Below are 20,398 nucleotides of genomic sequence, written 5' to 3' on the forward strand. Positions count from 1 at the left end.
AATCATGCCCCAAAACAATTCATCACATGTATATGCCTCACACAGTCCTCACAGACATTCAATTGTCCCAACAAACACAAAAGCTGTCTTATATCACTAACCAATCCAGATACCTACTGCTTAACTAAACTTGACATTTCGAACTGCAACCATGAAGCATCACCAATAACCAGAGTAAATAACTGCAAAACGACTTTTACACCTGTTCCCTATTGAAATTTTAAGAAGTCTATTCCAGGTAGGCAGCAAAAGAACACTCAAACAAAGAAAAGATGGCAGTGGCAAAAATTTTCTCAAATTATACTATCTTCTTTAAACATTTGCATCCGCCATCTTGTCCAAGAGCACAAATATTCAGCAGACAGGACTTAGTTTCAAATTTTCTAAAACTAACATTTAACTTTAGAAAAGTACATCTAACTCTTGCACTTATCCTTTTGCTCGTATTTTCTTTACATTTCAACTTGTTTATTTTACTATTTTGGAAACTGAGATGAGATTTATTGCATAAAACGAAATCTCCAAATATGACCCATTTAATCTTCAGACAAGAGCTCATCTAATTCTTGAACAAAATCATCAGCAACTTTCTTTGTTTGTGTTTCATCTAGCCTCTTTTCTACATTAAATGGCTGTTGTTCAGACAAGAACTCATCTAGTTCTTGAACAAAATCATCAGAAGCGTTGTTTGTATGGTTTTCATCTAGCCTATTTTCTACATAAAATGAATCTCGTTGTTGATTCCAAATTTCAGCAATCCTCTCTAGATCCTCCCCAACTTTTGCTCCATTTTCTTTTGCAACATCTAATAGTTCATCTATACCTTCCATGGCACTAGTCTCTGTCAAGTTACAAACATCATGTTAAAAGTTCCTCACAAAAAACCAAGCCCGATAGCTTTTGACTTTCCAAATGAACTTCAAAATGGTGTCTCATCTAAAAAGCAATCGTCATTTTGAAAATATACCTTGAATAACTGATTCTTTCGCCTTTGAGTACTCGGAAGCAAGTTTCCTAAGTTCATCGAGTCTTAGATCCATCCCCTGCCATTGCAAGCATAAATCTTAAGTTTCAACATGAATAGTTAAAGACACATAGATCAATATCTCTGCTGGAAAAGACCCTATTCTTGCACAAGTTTCAGGCTCCTGCCTAATTGTAAAATTAATTATTTTTTACTTTTATTAAAACTTCTGTTCCTTGATATTCAAATTTGGAAAAAGTTTATAATTCTTCTATAACTTTATATAATATAAATATATAACCAAAAAAATCTTCAGCAATCTTTGACATCGGTCATGAAATCTGATGGCACTTACAAGATTCATGTGAGTATGGTTTTGTATTGGAAGGTAAGATAACAGCCTGAATTCCGAAAAAGACAGATCAGTCAGCAATTTCCTCATTTAAGAGCACAGGAAGCAAAAAATGAACTATAAAAAAAATAAGCTGCTTCTTTAGTTACTTCTTGGAGGCAACTTGGAGATGCGCATGTTGTTGTTTTGCCATAGCATTAACTGTTTTGAAAACCAATTCCTCGTCAACTTCAACAAAACCAAAAAGAAACATGTTTTTGTTCAGCATCATCTTTATTGTCGCAATAGCAACTCCAACACCATTCTGCTTTGAATCAATCACAAGTATATTTAGCTTCTCCAAGTCCTCTGTATTTAAATAAATTCATAAAAAAACATTGCCATTAGATCAGATACAAGGAAAGAGTACAAGACAACTAGGAAGCTATAAATTCTGAGTACAAAGCTCTCTTCAAACTGTAGCTGGATAATTAGTAAATTTTGAATCTACAGAATTATTTCTGAATCCAAATTAAAAAAGAAAAAAATTCAATAGTGAGCATACTTAGCGATAAATAAATTTTGAATGGTTGTTCAAACAGTTGTGTTTCATAGAGACAATATAAGGTATATAATCCTGCTAGTCTCTTTGAAAGTGATTCTCCAGAAACCATATGACCTGTGTACATTAGTTTATGTTGATATGAGTGGGTCCAGAACAATGCTTCCAAACTTGTAGAGCAGATATAAACAGCACTTCAGAATAAATGAAATGACACTAATATGACAGGGAAATGTCTTAACTAAACAGATGTGTGTCATTTAATTACATAATGAATGGCTGCTTACTAATTGCACGGTCATATAATGTCTGCATGAAGAATGCTGAATCCTTATCAGTAGGCCTAGCCTCGTGGATGAACGAAAATTTCCTGTTACGCCATATAACTTTCATTTGTGCAAGAGTTGTTGCTTCAATCTACAATCCAACCAGACTTTGGGTTTATAACATTTAAACATATAATAATCAGGTTCTGTCAAAAATAAACTGGAATAGACCATAGTAAAACCTTGATCCACAGAGATAAAACCCACCTCTGTAAATTCAGCTACAAGCTCGTCGATATCCAACTTAAAAGGAGTCATATCCATGGCCAAAGTGATGAGCCGTCCGGTTAACTGATACATAATAAACCAAAGGGTTATGGCAAAACATGCTACCTAAAACCACTTAAAGCAGCTATCGAAGTCATAAAATTTCTTGATGAAAAGCACACACGCATCAGAACAAAATGAAAGAAAGAAATTATGCTAATGTCTAGAGAAGACCTTTTGGCTTTGGAAGTAAACCAAACCTTGCAGGACCTCTGAGCACCCACCTAAATAATTCAAGCTGAATAATCAGGAGAAAAAATCAGAGCCAAGTTATTAGTATAAATCGATGCAGGGTTTTTTGAGTCTTTCCAAAAACTCATAAAGATGTGAAATGTGTTTTCTCTACTTGTATAAAAGAAAACTTCAATTGGCTACTAGGTCAACAGCTAAGGTGTAATTTGAGACTGCTACAAAGGAATGCAAGGCTGCGGTTGAGTTTTTGCGGTACTATAGTGTGCATGGTGTCGAACTTTCAAACTTACCTTCAAACTTTCCAGAAAGTACATTTCAAAAAGTGGATAAAAAATTATAAGTTCAAACTTTGAATTTTCATATTTTTTCCTTCATTATGCTTGTCATTGTTTAAAATTTTAATGGGTATTGTGTAGTCCATGACAATCAGTTTTTTAAAATTTAGCAACTGTCATGGGTTGTAATGTAGTAGACTCTGTAAAACTCGGCTGGCCCAAGAATTATAAGACGCAGAACTTGCCCGGAAAAACAGTTTAAAAATCGGCACCTTGGCAAATTTATTGAGCATTTTAAAATACATATTTTTTTCCTAAAATACTCTTCAAAAACACACATATTACTAAATTTGATGAGCAGATCACTAACTTGCATCATATATAAATCAAAATTAGAGTTTAATGCTAAGTTGGCAGTACAGATATAGGAACAAGTAGAAGAATGAGAACCAGGTATGCTGGTACAGAAAAACAACTGCCCTTGGGTACAATATGTTTGGTTATGTTTATATATATGCAAAAGAATTCAAAGACGAATACACAAATGTAAAACAAAATACATTTTATAGTACAATACTTCATTACTGATCAATGACAAAATGGTACTGATAAAGATAAATATTAAATGCCAGTTGATAAATAAATATTTAATATTTATCTTTATCAATTGGCATTTAATAGTGATACTTTCAATTGTCTAAGTATTCTGATCTTCACTCGAAGACCCCCTCATTGTAATCAAATTTCTTTTCTGAAAAGAGATTCCAATAACTAGAGGGGGATTGGCAGTGGAGACCCTAATGGGTTTGATGGGCAGCAATGATAAGCTGGACTAGGTGTTAGATGTCAAAAAACCCAATGATAGAAGAAAATAACAAAAGAGAGAGTGAAGGGCATTACCAATGAGAAACATGTTTTTTAACTACATGCAAGAAAAACAATATTATATGAATTTGAAAGAGTTTTTCAAGGAAAAATGTGATTTTTTTTGCATTTACTCAGGAGTTTTCCAAGAAAAAATTGCTTTGAATTTTACAGAAACTTGTCGATGGGTTATTGGGTGAGTGCCTCATCTAGAGAACGCACACGCGCATTTTGGGAGTATTTGGCGAGTTTTGCAGGCTTGATTTTAAGGCAAAAGTTAGCAACGAAAAAAACATTTCACATTACAAATGGTCTCAAAGCAGCAGTCCTGCCAGCCTATGGTGCAAAGCTAAAATCATGAATGCAATATAATCAAAGAGATTTGAAAGCCTATGAAAGGAAGAGGGCACAGATCATATCAAGATTTATTGTACAAACTCAAGGCACCAAAATTATCAAAAAGTACTAAAGGTTGTCAAATGATTTGGGAACCATAATCCCTAAACAGAAATATATATGAATACATAAGAAAAAGGGCCCAAGGAGGAGGAGCACACTCCAAAAGAATCATTAGAAGAGAAGCCAAAATTAGAACCATAGGAAGTTACTTAACCTAAGGAGAAGAAGAGCCGATACAATGTGTTAAAGATGCATCCACGATGGCAGATATAACCAAAGAAACATTCACCCAATTTTCTAGTATGGACATAGTTCAACCACATGACAATGATTTTCAATGTAAGGAAACTATTGTGCCAAGTGATGCTATTGTGAAGCTACAACTGACCCCCGTGACAAGGAGTTGCAAGATTATAAAAATAACTCCATAATGATAGACATTGACTACATGGATGTTGACTAGGAAACAGTTAAACTCCCTTGTTCTAATGAGTTCGTTGATGGATTCATTTGTAATCATGAGGAGACCTCTGATTTGCACGTGGCAAATCTAAGCCAACATGAACACCATGCAACAATGGATGCTTTCACCAAGTTGTCACTTCATCATGCTTAAAGAACAAATGGAGATTGTAACCTTGTATTTGAAGCCTGATGAAGAGAAGCATTCCCATCATTCATACCAGTACGATTCAAAGCATAAAAAGGATGATAATTGTGAGGATTTACTTTTTGTTATATCCTTTCAACATTTTTGTCATCATGGAAAGTACTCTAGGCATGGAGAAAAAGTGAAAAATATGATCCGCGGTAAAGCACACCTAGATCTTTTACTCAAATCAAAATAATGTTTGCCAAAAGAGTGGGATCTTAATATTTTCATCATGATTGGAGGATACAACATTTTCCTATCATTCTAAATTTTGACAATGGCAATCGAGAGTTTGTATTCATTGTCCACAATAATTGATAAAAATGAAATGATAGAGCAGAAGATCGTGATATTGTAAGGTCTTATTCAACATGATCGAGATAATCTTTCTTATTGATCGAGATAATCTTTCTTATTCTTTTTCAAGTCCAAAATCTAATGCTATAAATATATTAAGCAGAATTTTTATAGTACTTGGTTGATCAGAGCATATTGTTTCGTAACAAACACCTATTACAACTGATGAAATTATTGCCATTGATGTCAAAGGTATGAAGAAGAAATTGTCATTGATACCAATGTTGTTAGATCTTGTCACAGACATGAGATGATGAGACGCATAATAAAATAAAGGCCCAATAACAATAAGTCTGTGTATGAGTCCATTAAATGAGAGGTATGTGAGAGATAGTAAGTTAAATGAAGTGCCGAAAAGTACATGTAGACTAAACAAAATTCTTAGGCACTAAAGAAAGAAAGAGTATACAGATTCAATAAGCAGAAAGTAATGAGAAGAAGAAAAAATTTCAAGGAGATTATTTCAGACTTGTGAAGAGGAGATTATTTCAGACTATTTCAGACTTTTGAAGAGCGTCATATTTTGTAAGACAAGTCTATCAAATATCCTATTAGAGAAAGAGAAACAATGACAAGTTTAATCAGCAGTAAGTCACTACATATTGAAGTATCGGAGATATAAAAATGATGAAGTCTTAACAAAAGTATCACCATTTGGATAAATAAACAGTTGACATATTGTCATAAGCAAAGAGCTATGAAGACCAACGTAGTGATTTAATGAAGTATGATAATATAAATCACATTCAAGTATATAACAAACATAGTATGGTGAATATGATAGTTTGAAAGATTCAGAAATGACGAAGAGACATGTATATGGCAGTGACAAAATAAGACTAAGCAAATACATATTTATTCAACAAATGATTTTAAACAGCAATTATAATTCCAAATTAAATGAAGGCTATCCAAACCATTGTTGGAGGATACAAGTTTGTTAATTTCTTTGGAAGTTGATCGATGGAAAAATTTAATAAAATGACAACAGCAAACTTCCAACACCGATAAAACTATGTCATAAGCAAGAAGGCAATATCCTTACATTAAGACGGCATCTTTAAGAAGCTGCAATGGAGTATATAACAAATAGTTTGCATCAACAGAGCATACAAATAAACTAAGTTCATAGCCGGCTAAGTCTACAGCGATAATGATTATTTTATTTGAGGCAAAATGTTAAAGACAGGGGACGTGAATCACATATAGTATGAAGATGATGAATTGCATTTGATGAACAGCAATTGGAAGTTTGAAGTCAATGGAAGAAAAAAATGCACCAAAATTTGTATCGCATATATATATATATATATATATATTTTCAAGAAAGATGTATATCACAGGAGTTTGAAAAGTGTGTTGCCGCTGCTTATTCATTGAATTTGCCAAGTCATCAAAGTCTTGACCAAGAATGTGATGATACAGCAATTTCAGAAATTTTAAAAGGGGAAGAAAGTCCAATTGATAAAACAACAGTTATATGTATCCGGATTACAGAAGGATAACATTTTATCAACAACTCAGATTGAACCTGAAGTTATCCAAATACATGCGTACCAAGTTATGATTGTGAGATATGCTCAAAAAGGGGCTCGTCAGATATCTATGCACAGATGGCATCAGGAGTTTTAAAGTCAGCATATAACAAAATCTAAGGAGATTGCACAAAGCAAATAGTCATTTTTAATGAAAATTATAACAAAGATATACTATGAAAAAGTGGGACTGAAATCCCAATATATTGAAACAATACAAGATGGAAACTCATGATAACAGCAAACACATCACAGAAGTAGCAATAACAAAATAGAATTCATATCATAAATAGCAAGAGCATTCACTAATCAAAAGTGTGATTGATTAAAGGCAGTTCACGGCAAACACAGATATACAAAGCAGCAACTTTATGAAGAAAGGAAAAACAATACAAACATATGTTTTGTTTAAAAGAAAAATCAGTGTATTAAGTGCTGCGATTTATGTTACTAAGCATAAAAGATTTGTTTATAAGTGGAAGGGTACCACTCAGTTAAGAGTGATGTGTTGTGAGGTTTTCACACATCGCCCCAAAATCTTGGGGACCCCCTTTTTAATCGCCTTTAGGGCCAGTGGAGAAGGTTAGATGTATTTTTCACCCGGTTTCAACTTGATTTTCCAGAGCTATCAGTTCTATCCTTAGGCCGAATAAGTTCAAAATTGATTTCAACTTGGCAGGATAAGATTGTGAATTTTGTACTTAGACGATTTCTTTTGAAACTTTGGATTTAATTGTAAATTTGAATGATTTTCAAATAAGGAAATTTTTCGTTAGACTTAGGTTCTTGGAAAATCTTATTTTTTTTGGTGAAATAGAATTTAATTTTGTAAGATGAAGTTAAATTGCAAAATCGATTTTTACTCTAGAGGCAATTTTATTTTTTGTCATAAAATTTTAATTATTTAGCAAAATTGATTTAGAGGAAAATTGCAAAAATTGGCTTTAATAGATTAAATTTGCCTTGAAAGCTTTTGGTATTTAATGAAATTGGTAAATTAATATTAAGAAATGGCTTTTGGTTAGCCAAAATTCAACTTCAAGGATGTATTAATTAGCAAACCATCATTAAATAGAAATTTTTAGCATCCCCAAGGCACCATTTAATTTCGTTTTGCAATTTGTGGTTAATTAGTAAATTAAAAGTGCAGTTTTCATTTTAGAAAATTAAAATTTTGGCAAAGTATTTAAAGTGGGCCACTAACTTAGCTTTAATTTTGGTTTTTTTTTCTCTATAGGACCAAGTCGGCCAGCCTGGGAGGAAGGTGAAAGCTGCTATAAAGGGAGTCCCCTCCCATTTCATTTTCATCAATTCATTTGCTCCTCATGCTTGGGCGAATTTGAAGCAAGGGCAGATTTCCAGACTTGGGCGAAATTGGTGGAAGGCAGTTTTTTGGCGATTTTTGGACAATTTCTCCATTGCCATTGTTGGGCGATTTGTCTAAGGGCCAAATTTTTTGCGTTTTTGGGGATTTTTGCTCCACTTTGCGGGCTGCGATTTGTGCCCCTAGGTGGCAGATTTTATAGATTTTGCTCCTTCTTTGCTTAGCCGAATTTTGTGGAAGGGCAGATTTTTTTTCATGCTTAGCCGAATTTTGTGGGGGCCGAAATTTGTGGAAGACAAAATTCTGATTTTCTAGAGGGGCTGCAATTTTTATATCAGATTTGGGCAATTTTGTTGGGAGAAGAGATACATATGAAAGTTTGATTTTTGCATAGAAGGCAAGTGTTGGATAAGCTTAGAGGCTTTGTTTTCTAATTTGCAAAGAGATTTGTAATTCTTTGATGTCATATCCCGGGTTCCAAAAAGTTGCTGTAAGATTATTAGTTAAGGTGAAAGTCATCATCTAGAGTTGCAAGGAGTGCTTAAGCTGACATCCATTCTTTCGCTCTTTTCTAAGAATTGCACTACTTGGTTCTTCTTGCCTTTTGGTCCACCACTCTACCATCCCGTAATAGGGCGACGAGCATGGAGGATGATAGTGCAAGTAAGAATCCCAAGCGGGCAAACGCTAAGAAAGACAAAGAGGATATGACGCCCAAAACTTCCTTCTTCTCGAAAATGAAGAAAATAACCGATACTAATATCGCTACAGTGGACATGATACGGATGAGGGACAGGCTAAAGGAAGGACAATCCCCCTTGGCAAAGAGGATATACAAGAGCGGAATTGTACATGCAGCAGCTTTTCCTCCTACTTTGCCTTGTCCGGAATTGATTATGGAGTGTGCATCCAGATTTGATCTAGACAGTAAATCCATCATTTTTGGCGAAGGGAAGAGAGTGTTGGCCAACATTGGCGAACAAGCAATTGAAGAGACATTTAATATTCCCCAGAGCAAGGGCATGACAGTTGTAATGGTGGATCAGGCGGCCAAATCATTTCAAGGTAACCAAGAGGCCTACTTCTCACATCTAAAGCGGAATTGGATACACGAAGGAAGGAAAGGAGTTAACAAATCAACAAGGCTTACAGTGGCAGATTTCAAGCCGGAATATGGCGATCTCATTGTTCTTCTCAGCCGGATCATGGGCCTAGCTCAAGCTATGCAATTCGAAAACTGGATGTACTTCTTCATTGATGAAATTGAAAAGGGAAAAGGAAAATTTGATTGGGCTAGGATCATAAGTGAAAATTTAGAGTTGCAACTTAGAACAGTTCAAAACCAAAGGCAATTCTACATGGGATCCTATCTGTTTTACTTAATTGCTAGATTGTATGAGAGTCCGAGACTTAGGGCCTTAGGAGAGATTGGTAATGGGCCGGGGCAATATTTGGTGCATGAATGCTATCCGTAGCTTCATTTGCACAATAACAAGGATTACAAGATGTTTTGCGATGCATTCGCCATGAAGACAGTAAGGGTATTACAAGGGGCGCCTGCTAAGAGACTTTCATCGGAAGCAAAAGCAAGGATTAAGAAGTTTGGGAGTTGGTTCATCCAATTCCCGCAATTCACATACATTAGAGTGGCAGGAAGTACAGTTTGTCCCAAGAGGCTTCCAAGATACCCGCCCGACAAGGTAGTTTTGATGGAATTGGCTAGGCAGCTTGAGCACTATGATAGAGTAATGAGGAATGAGGGGAAAACAGGCGTTTCCTTCTCAATTATAATTGGCAATGATAGTTGCCCAAATCGGGCCACCTTTGAGGCTGCGGAAAAGGAATTGGAGTGGTATCATCTAGGATGGTACAGAGCAAGGCAAGGATTCGACCCTATTGGTCTTATCAAGGCATCTCATGGAAGCGAATTTAAGCATGTTCCCACTATAGAGGACTTTTGGGCCAATGCAAAGGATGATTTTCACGTGAGAAAGCTAGCTTTCTCGAGATTGTCGGTGAACATGATGAGAGATATCAGATGGAGAGGCCTTGATATTCCCGATCAATTGGAGGATGATCGTAGTGTGTTGAGAGAAGACTATGAGACAGTAGTTGGAACAGAGTTGAATCCAGTGGATTGGGACGATCATCAGGATCCTTCCTTGGAGGCAGTCACAAGGACAGTAGATTTGCATACCGAGTCGTGGTATTATGCCAAGTTGAGAAAGCTACAAAGACAAAAGGTTCTCCTTACTTATGAGATGATGAAACCGAAGGAAGGTCTAGTAGAATTAATCGGACAGAAGGGTGAAGGAAGTGGCCGGCAATCGGAGACAGTTAGAAATAGCAAGAAGAGGGCTTTGGAGGTAGAGAAAAGCCAAGAACGTTCGGAACCTCCAGCCAAGAGACAGCGGGCAGCGCCGTCAAGAGAGAGTATAACTAAGGCTAGAAGCCAAGAGGTCAATTCGAGTGATAAAGGGGCCGCAGTGGAGGTGAGCTCTGATTCGGAATCAAGTGGCTACAGTGAAAGTACGGAGTACTCCCCTCTCTCGGAGAACCAGCAAGGAAATATGGCAGAAACTAGTAGAGAAGAAGATGGGCCGATTGATATTGAAGAGATAAGTCAGGCGTCTAAGGCCGTTGGTGATGCTTTGTTGGTCGAACCGAATCCGGATTTGGGGAGATGCACTGCACCACTATGGTTAAGGCAAATGCTTATGCCGAGAGGCGAGGTGGTAATGGCTCACGCAGTTGATGATATCCAAGGACTAATAGAAAAGGATGATAGCGAGAACCAAAAACAGATGGCAAATACGGTGGCAAGGGTAATCAGAAGCGACAGTGATGGTCACCGAAGGGTTCAGATTGCTATACCAACAGTCAATAAGGCAGCGGATGAGATTGCAGCCCAGGAGTACGAAATAGTAGAACATAATTTGGGAAGAAATACAAATGATATGGAATGTGAGGAGGTTCAGGAAGGCATAGCATCAATCAGAGAAAGATTGAGGAAGGCAAACGAAAAGATAGTAAAGTTGGAGGCCGAAAACAAATATTGAAGAGATTGCCAGCCAATCCAACAGCTGCATCAGGCAGCCCTTCCTCAAGACAGCGGGAGCAATTCAGAAGAGGTATCAGCTCAGTTACATGAAGTAAGGGGTTGGATCTATGATACAATCCAAGATGGGCGAAATTTCTTGCCCTCCTTCATCTCAACACTCCAGTCATTGGTGACTGTTAGAAACAAATTCAGATTATTTGAAGAGGAATGGAAGAATTTTCTTCCCATCAAGGATTTGGTTATTCCTAGGCTGCAGGCGTTCATTAGGCTACCGGAGGCATATTTGGAAAGAGCCCGGTTGGTTGATGAGAGAGGATTGAGCATAGTTGAATCTTGGTATGTCGCATTGACTACCAGATTCAGAACACTTGAAGAAATTCATGATGAGATTGCACAACACGGCCCAAGCGTCAACACTTCCATTTCGACCATGATGAGCGACGTTGGGGTGGCGCTTGATTTTGAGGGTATTAGAGAGGAGGATGTCAGTGAGACAGGATTTGGATCGAGATTGGATGAGTTAGGAAAGGCTGCCGTCAAAAGGAAACATCTGAACACCCTTTCCTCACTCAATGCTTTTATTGGGTTTGCAAAGGAATATGAGAAGGATCACGAAAGGATACTACAAGCAGCAAACAGCGTGGCAAAGTCAGCAGAACTCCGAGCGAAGCACACACCTTGTCCTCCTATGGAAGAAGTTAACGAAAGGCTAGCTAAGTTCATTGCCTTAGCTAAAAGAACAAAAGAAAAAGGAAGAATTATATTAGAAGATCATCTTATGTAAGCCCAAGTGGCAACTTTCTCTTTCTTCTAGAATAGGACAAGTGTTTGTTTCTGATTGGCCACCATTTTGGTGCCTTCTCATTGGTTGCCACTTTTGCACTTTTTTCATTGGTCCATTGATGAGGTGGCATCTTCTCATTGGCCGATGGGGTGGCAACCCTAATTAGGGTTTTTGGATCCAATCTGAATCGTCGATCTTGTTTTGATCTCTACCGTCCATTGTATTTTGGACCTCTATATAAGGCCATTGGCTCTCATTTGTAAAAAAAGGGGAGGGGTTGGAGAAATTGTTGCGAAAATAATACCAAAGTGCTCTCTTTTTCATTGCATGTTGACTAAGAACATTGGGTGTTATTGCATGTTTTCTACTTCCACATAGTTAAATTTTCTTTTCAAGTTGAAGCAATTTCATTTCAAGTTGTTAGAGTAAGAGTAAAATAAAATGGATAGTTGCATGGTAGCTTTGGTAGATGTTTGATAGGGGTCAACAGTAGGCCACTAGCATCCTAGCGGCTGGTTGGGAGGCTTTGTGTGGTGATCTAGTTTACTTTCCTTTGAAGCGTTGCATCTATGGAGGTAGGGCCGCTAGTTAGCCTTCATTAGATTCGATCCCCGTCCATCTGCTAACCTTCCATTCTTAGGAGTAGGAGTAGTTGAGTAGCCAAATTTCATGCTTAGAAGAGGTTAGTTAGAGAAGTAAACCAAAACATCGACATTCTCACCTTCCATCGCCATTCACCCTACATTGCCATCATCGCGCCATCAACATCATCTAGCATTCACACCGAACCACCATCTCCATTTTCTCACCAAGATCCAATTTTTTCTCAAACAAGAAAACGTAAGGCCGCCTACGTGATTACCAGCAAATCACATTGATAAAACTGAGCGAGTATCCAACGGTGTAAGGAACATTGGAGTTATACTCATGTCCCATGAGAGATAACTTTTCAAGAGAGGAATTGTGTATTTGATATTCTGTATCAAGCATCCAATTACTAATATGTTATGTAGTGACACAAAACTCGCATCAACATGATGCTTATTCGAAAGGATGCCACTTTTCATAGAAAGCAAGTAGATATAAGGAGAAATGAGGAATGAGTTATGTTGAGTGTTGAGAAAAGTATATCAGAGGTATGCACCAGCTCTAGAAGGCTATATAAGAGAGAGATTATTTCAGATTTAATGAAGAGAATATAAGAAGTTTTGTAGCAAAACTACCTAAGGAGTTTAAGATCATATTCATGGCAGATTTGAAGAGAGTTTAATCAGAATAGTGAAAGATATATGAACAGAGATGTGAAAGAAAGAAGTCCCTAAGTGAAGAAAAAGAGTAGTGGATGTGCAATAAAAATTATATATATCAGAAAAAGAAGCGAGAAATAAAAGGAAGAGCATTTGATGCACAGAAGAATAGTGAGAGCAAGAATATTGAGTAAAGTATACATGAAGGATTATACATGCTTGTGGAGAAATAACAAATTATCATGATCAACTAGTGAGAAAACTTACGGCAGACTTGAAGTATAGATTATTGCAAAAGTGTGCAAAGAATAATAGTGGAAGGATTTGTGTGCTACAGATATCCATCATCAGTTGCGTAAGAAACATCATCTAGGTGGAAGAATAGTTTGTGTACAGTGGGTTGGTGCTCATGAAGACAGAAGTAGGGAGTTGGAGCTTCCAATGAGTCGGAGCTTGCGAAGTACAGGAGTTGGAGCTTCGAGTGGGTTAGAGCTTGCGAAGTGTGGGAGTTGGAGCTTCCAGTTGGTCAGTGCTCATAAGCATCGGGGTCGGAGCCTGTAGTAGGTTGGAGCCTACAAAATATTGTAAAAGAACAAAGTTTATATAAAAGCATTTATTTGTCGCGGTTTTCTCCCGCATTGGGTTTCCACGTAAAATATTGTGTCATTGTGTTCATGTGCATAATTGTTCATTTTAGCATTTGAAGATAGTTGTTTGGATCAAAGTTTTAAATTGGTAAATTTGTTATTATACTAATTCACCCCTCTCTTAGTATAATCGTGTGCTCTTCAATTAGTATCAAAGTCGGTTCCTTCTCTAAAGCCTAACAACTTGAAGGTAGATCTGTCAAGCACACGTGGTAAAAAGGAAAGGAAATAAGAGAAAAGGAAATTTGAAGAAGATTAATAATAGCAATGCACTAGCTATTAGAGATGAAGCAATTGATAATGAAATCCTTGAAAAACAAAGCAACTCCTTATGTCGTGATGACCGCATCGACATTATAGAATCAAATACATGTGATAATATGAAGGTTAACATATGTGATGAGATGGTAATTGGAATACAGAAGGAAATAGAAAATAAAGATAATGTATCAAATACAAAAGAAGTTCTGATTGATGGAAATCTCAAAGAAGAATCCACTACATATACAGAAGATGAAGAATTAGCATACAGTGAGGAAGAGGATGTTGAAATCATGGAAGAACTTCATTATGCTTACGAATAAAATGGAAAGCTTGAGAAGAATGCAAAACTGAAAACACAAATCCAAGAGTTTCATGAATCCCAAAAAAAGTCAAATAGAGTAATTAGATATTTGAAAGAACAATTAGAAGATGTCAAATGATTTCAGGATGATATAATGGAGTTAAATGCAAAGGAAGTGTTGTGAGGTTCTCACATCATCGCCCCAAAATTTTGGGGACCCCCCTTTTTCAATTGCCTTGATAAAATTCTCGGAGTTGTCCAAAAAATTTAGATTTAGAAAATTTTACGCCTTGGATGCCTTCAGGCCAAGAAAGATATGGTTAGATTTGTTTTTCACCTGGTCTCAGCTTGATTTTCCGAGACATGTAATTTTATCCTTGGGCCAAACTAATTTCGAAAAACAACACTTGGCAAGATAAATTTACAAATTTTTGGACTTAGACAATTTTATTTTAGAAAATTGGATGTAATTATATAATCTTTAGCATTTTCAAAATTAATTTTTTTAGATTTAATTGCTTCGAAAAAAAATTTATTTTTTGGTGAAAAAGAAAATTTTGCAAGAGTGAAATTAAATTGGAAAAATCGATTTTGAATGCTAGAAAAATGGTTTATTTTTGGTAAAAAATTGAAATTGCATTGTAAAGTCAAAAATGGATTAAATTGCGAAATTTTGCATTAAACTGCTTAAATTTTGCCTTCAAGATTTTAAAAATATTTAAAGAGATTGGTAAATTAAAATTGAAAATCGATTTTAATCCGATTTTAATGATATTTTAATTACCAAGATGTTATTAAATGAAAATTTTTAACACCTCCAATGCTTCCTTAATTTTATTTTGCAATTTTTGGTCCTAACCGGCAATTAAATATGCAAATTTCACTATGGGCAAAATTAATTTTGCCTTGGCATTTAAATTGGGACCATTAATGAGACACTAATTTAGTTTACTTCTCCTATAGGTGCTAGTCGGCCAGCTTGGAGGAGTAAAGGGAAAGTGGTATAAGAGGGCTCCTCCCTCTCCCATTTCTCCATTCCATCACAGCCTTCTCTTGCTTGGGGATTTTTTTTTAGAGCAGCTTTCTTCTCTTGCTTGGCGATTTTCTAAGGAAGGGCAGTTCTATGTGTTTGGCAATTTTTGAGGGCAGATTTCAACCTTGGCAATGATGGAGTAGACCTGAATATTCTCTTGCTTGAGGATTTTTTTTCACAAAAGGAGGCAAATTTCTGCCCTAACTGATTTTCCTTGAGGAGCAGATTTTCATGTGTTTGGCATTCTCCTTCCTCCAAATTGAGCAAATTTCAGACCTTGGCAATTTTGTTGGGGCAGATCTAAGTGCTTTCTTCTTGTTTGGCGATTTTTGAGAAATCTGATTTTCTTGCTAGAGCTGCAATTTCAATTTCAGATCTGGGCAACTTTATTTGGTAGAGGATACATATTTGAAGATCTGATTTTTGGGCAATGTGGGCGGTTTCAATAAGATTGAAATCTGATTTATTTATTTTTGCAATGTAATGATCCCATCTTTTAGCAGTTGACCAAGTGTGTGTGCGTTAGCCTTGTTCTACATGGTCCCGAGGGCTAACGAAGGGTTTAATGGGATCCTGGAGTGTTTTGGCCTAGTCATTTCCAGTTTGGGCCAAAACGAAGTTGATTTACTCAGTTTCAGACATACTATTTTTAGTAAGTCGGCAGGACACAGTACAGGTCAATTTTGGTGATTGGAATTCGATACTCCTCGGTGAGAGCTTTCCGATGAGCTATCACTCGCATTATTCGGAGTCCGATTGCTAATACATTTTAATGCCTGAAATTTTATTAAAGTAACGTCTAGTTAATTGTAAAATATTAAAGTGTTACTTTAATATTTATTTTATGGTAGTGTGTACCTAAGGGAGACATAAGGGGTATTTTAATATATGTTTTATATAGTACACATCTTTTATCCCACATTGCCCATATGAGTTGAGCGGACCCTTGGAAATAGAATAAAAGGAAGCATTTGTGGCTTCATTAGGCAGGTGGAATATGAGAAGAAATTGGTGTGTGAGTTGCAGCTTCGTTCTTGGCATTTGAGGACGTCTATCCTCTCTTGTAACATTCTAGACGTCATTCCCTTGGGGTTTGGCCTTTGGAATTCTTTCTTATTGGCTTCATTATCAGGCAGTTTAGTTGCATTTCCGGCTACAGACAGATTTGATATTTTGCTCATATCTTCTTCACTACTTGTCCGACGCTTATGCCGCTTGGAGGGAATGGTATTATGAAGGTAGTGGATTGATTGGAGGACAAAGTATTGTAGCAGCAAGTTCGTAAGCATGGGCTGGAGTATTATGACAATATTGTTGAAGTAATTAGTGAGTTGATAAATCTGCTATGTATTTGGTTTTATGAATTCTGAAAATAACATTTTATTAGCAGCAGTTCATTTCCACTTTGCATATTATTGTAGTTTATTTCTTGTTTATGTTGTATGATACCAATTCCATGCACGAAACACAACAAACAAATAAACGTTTGATTTCCAGAGTTATAAGAGGTTTTAAGAAGTTGAATGCAAACTGTTTGACATAATTCCTTTCAGCAATTTGGTTTAGTTTTTTGGGACATCCAAGGGTGTCCATTACAGTGGTATCAGAGCTATAAGTCCTGCCATCCTGTGGAGGTCTTATAGGGAATTTGGAATAGCCGGATAGAGGGAAAAAGTGTTTGACGAAATGTCAAAACACTAAAATCAGAAATAAATAAAAAACACAGGCTAAGCATTTATGTTTGAGCATGCGACAGGGGTCTTATAATTTCCGCGATACCAGAGCAAGACAAAATAGGATTTCAGACTTGCAAAGCAAACAGTCTAGTACATCCGTGCAGGGGGACATTGAATCCAACCATACAGACACAGAGGAGATATTCTGTGATCAGGACAATAATATGGGTGATCGAGATGACAGGAATACAGGATTAGGCGGAGGCAGAAATGCTGGTCCAGATCAGGGGGAGGTACTGTTCAGACAGTTATTGGGTACATTAGAGAAGGGGCAACGTATGCAACAGGAGCAGAATAGGCAAATGGATATGATGTTGCAGCTTATGGCTAGACAAATGGGCATCAACATTGATGATTTGTATGCTGCTCCAGAGCAGAAGGTAGTTGATTCCTCAGGTGGGATCGAGACACGTATAGAGCCAGCCAGTTATGATGTTGGTGATGTGGGTATTTCGACAGAGTCTATAGAGACATGCGTGCAAAGTCAGGAGACCACATATGAAGCCTTGTCAGGGGATGATGATGTAGCAATAGTGGAATTAGGAGAATGCAAGGGAACTGTCATATCAACAACCACTTCTATGTCAGTTGAACCATCCAATGAGGAGTTTGGTAATAAGCATTCGGTTGTAGATGTGTGCTCTGATGATAGTACACTTGTTATTGCTAATGAGGTGAGCAATATAGTGACAGAGTCATATTATACTATCGATCAACAAAGTGTTAATGTTCACTCTTGGGATAATATTATGTTCAACATGGATGCAACATTGTCTTATGACAATCTGATGTTTGAGGCTGATGTTGATCATTCACCTGAGTGGAGTTGGGCTCAGTTTTCACTATCTACAAAGATTCAGTTTTGTGTTGCAGCAGTTGGGAGGAAGAGGTTTCATAGATCTTCTATGGAGCCACCTTCTAGTGACATCCAGACTTATACTTCATCAGCACAAGTTTTGGGAGCTAACTTGCAGGACATGTGGTTGGTCCTAATGATGTTCATTTGTAATTTGTTTAATGTCTATATGGATATCACACATTACTTCAATTGGGATCCAGGCGGAGGTTGGAGTTCATTATGTTACTTAATTGCTTGAGGACAAGCAATTTCAAGGAGGGCGGATTTGTAATGATCCCATCTTTTAGCAGTTGACCAAGTGTGTGTGCGTTAGCCTTGTTCTACATGGTCCCGAGGGCTAACGAAGGGTTTAATGGGATCCTGGAGTGTTTTGGCCTAGTCATTTCCAGTTTGGGCCAAAACGAAGTTGATTTACTCAGTTTCAGACATACTTACTATTTTTAGTAAGTCGGCAGGACACAGTATAGGTCAATTTTGGTGATTGGAATTCGATACTCCTCGGTGAGAGCTTTCCGATGAGCTATCACTCGCATTATTCGGAGTCCGATTGCTAATACATTTTAATGCCTGAAGTTTTATTAAAGTAACGTCTAGTTAATTGTAAAATATTAAAGTGTTACTTTAATATTTATTTTATGGTAGTGTGTACCTAAGGGAGACATAAGGGGTATTTTAATATATGTTTTATATAGTACACATCTTTTATCCCACATTGCCCATATGAGTTGAGCGGACCCTTGGAAATAGAATAAAAGGAAGCATTTGTGGCTTCATTAGGCAGGTGGAATATGAGAAGAAATTGGTGTGTGAGTTGCAGCTTCATTCTTGGCATTTGAGGACGTCTATCCTCTCTTGTAACATTCTAGACGTCATTCCCTTGGGGTTTGGCCTTTGGAATTATTTCTTATTGGCTTCATTATCAGGCAGTTTAGTTGCATTTCCGGCTACAGGCAGATTTGATATTTTGCTCATATCTTCTTCACTACTTGTCCAACGCTTATGCCGCTTGGAGGGAATGGTATTATGAAGGTAGTGGATTGATTGGAGGACAAAGTATTGTAGCAACAAGTTCGTAAGCATGGGCTGGAGTATTATGACAATATTTTTGAAGTAATTAGTGAGTTGATAAATCTGCCATGTATTTGGTTTTATGAATTCTGAAAATAACATTTTATTAGCAGTAGTTCATTTCCACTTTGCATATTATTGTAGTTTCTTTCTTGTTTATGTTGTATGATACCAATTCCATGCACGAAACACAACAAACAAATAAACGTTTGATTTCCAGAGTTATAAGAGGTTTTAAGAAGTTGAATGCAAACTGTTTGACATAATTCCTTTCAGCAATTTGGTTTAGTTTTTTGGGACATCCAAGGGTGTCCATTACATGCAAGGAGGCTTGAATTTTTTCAATGTCTGATCCGAACTTCAAAAGGAGGCCTAGCTATTGGTTAAGGCAAAATCAAGGTAAAATGATACTCGTTTTAGAGGTGAAGATTGGTTCAAAGGCGGATTCCACTCCTTGTTCTTGCTTGGTTTCGTTTCTCTTATATTCTTCTTGCATTCATCATCCACCACTTCATCATCCCATTGATAGGAAGAAGTTTGGAGAGATAAGTAATAGATTTCATGATAGGACACCTAGCAAGGCAGAAATAAGCTAGACCACCCTATGTTGAAGTTGGGAGTGTTAAGTGTAGTCCATCCTAAGGTAACGAAGAGGCAGAAATAAATGGTAGCCCACCCCTAGGTTGAAGGTTGGAGATTGACAAGCATAGAGATAGGACTTGGCGAGGCAGAAATAAGCTAGATTCCATTTATATAAAGAAAGTTGGAGATCGATAAAGGTAATCCATATCACTTAGAACGAAGGGGTAAAAATAAGTGTTTCGGATGGTAGATGTTAGTGCAAGCAAGAACCCCAAGGGAACGAATACCAAAAAAGACAAGGAAGACATGACAACTAAAACCACCTTCTTCTCAAGAGTGAGGCGAATAAGTGATACCAATATCGGCACAATAAACATGATACAGCTAAAGGACAAACTAAAGGAAAGACAATCCCCCATGACAAAGAAAATTTGCAGAAGCTGAATTGTACATGCAGCGGCCTTCCCTCCTACCTTGCCTTGTTCAGAATTGGTAATGGATTGTGCATCCCAGTTTGATTTGGTTAGTAAATCTATCATTTTTGATAAAGGGAAGAGGGTGTTAGCCAACATTATCGAACAAATGAGCAAAGAAGCATTCAATATGCCCTAGTACAAAAGCATGATAGTGGTAATGATGGACCACGCGGCTAAGTTATTCTAGGACAACTAGGAGGCTTATTTCATTCATCTAAAGCAAGATTGGCTACACGAAGGCAAGAAGGGAGTTACCAGATCATCAAGGCCCACCGTATCAAATTTCAAATCA

At 36.9% G+C, this 20,398-nt stretch overlaps 1 protein-coding gene across 3 annotated transcripts in view; it reads right to left on the bottom strand.

Annotated features, from left to right (window-relative positions):
• Window positions 1–368: 368 nt before the first annotated feature.
• Window positions 369–20,398, bottom strand: part of LOC149576749 (uncharacterized) — a 44,996-nt gene continuing 24,966 nt past the window's right edge. Inside the window, exons 2-8 of one of the 3 annotated variants that reach the window (XM_089819549.1) lie at window positions 2,391–2,474; window positions 2,145–2,274; window positions 1,861–1,974; window positions 1,466–1,664; window positions 1,320–1,365; window positions 968–1,043; window positions 369–841 (exon numbers count right to left, since the gene is read on the bottom strand). In XM_089819549.1, coding sequence (XP_089675675.1) covers window positions 537–841; window positions 968–1,043; window positions 1,320–1,365; window positions 1,466–1,664; window positions 1,861–1,974; window positions 2,145–2,274; window positions 2,391–2,447 — 927 coding nt within the window. In that variant the 5' untranslated portion in view covers window positions 2,448–2,474 and the 3' untranslated portion in view covers window positions 369–536. Of the gene's footprint in view, window positions 842–967; window positions 1,044–1,319; window positions 1,366–1,465; window positions 1,665–1,860; window positions 1,975–2,125; window positions 2,291–2,390; window positions 2,475–20,398 lie in introns of those variants that run through there. The other 2 variants (XM_089819558.1, XM_089819564.1) reach the window with 2 other exon arrangements.

The sequence above is a fragment of the Cupressus sempervirens genome, chromosome 1 (genome assembly GCF_028749045.1).
Source record: "Cupressus sempervirens isolate cs-2001-9-10 chromosome 1, ASM2874904v1, whole genome shotgun sequence".
Lineage (NCBI taxonomy): Eukaryota > Viridiplantae > Streptophyta > Pinopsida > Cupressales > Cupressaceae > Cupressus > Cupressus sempervirens.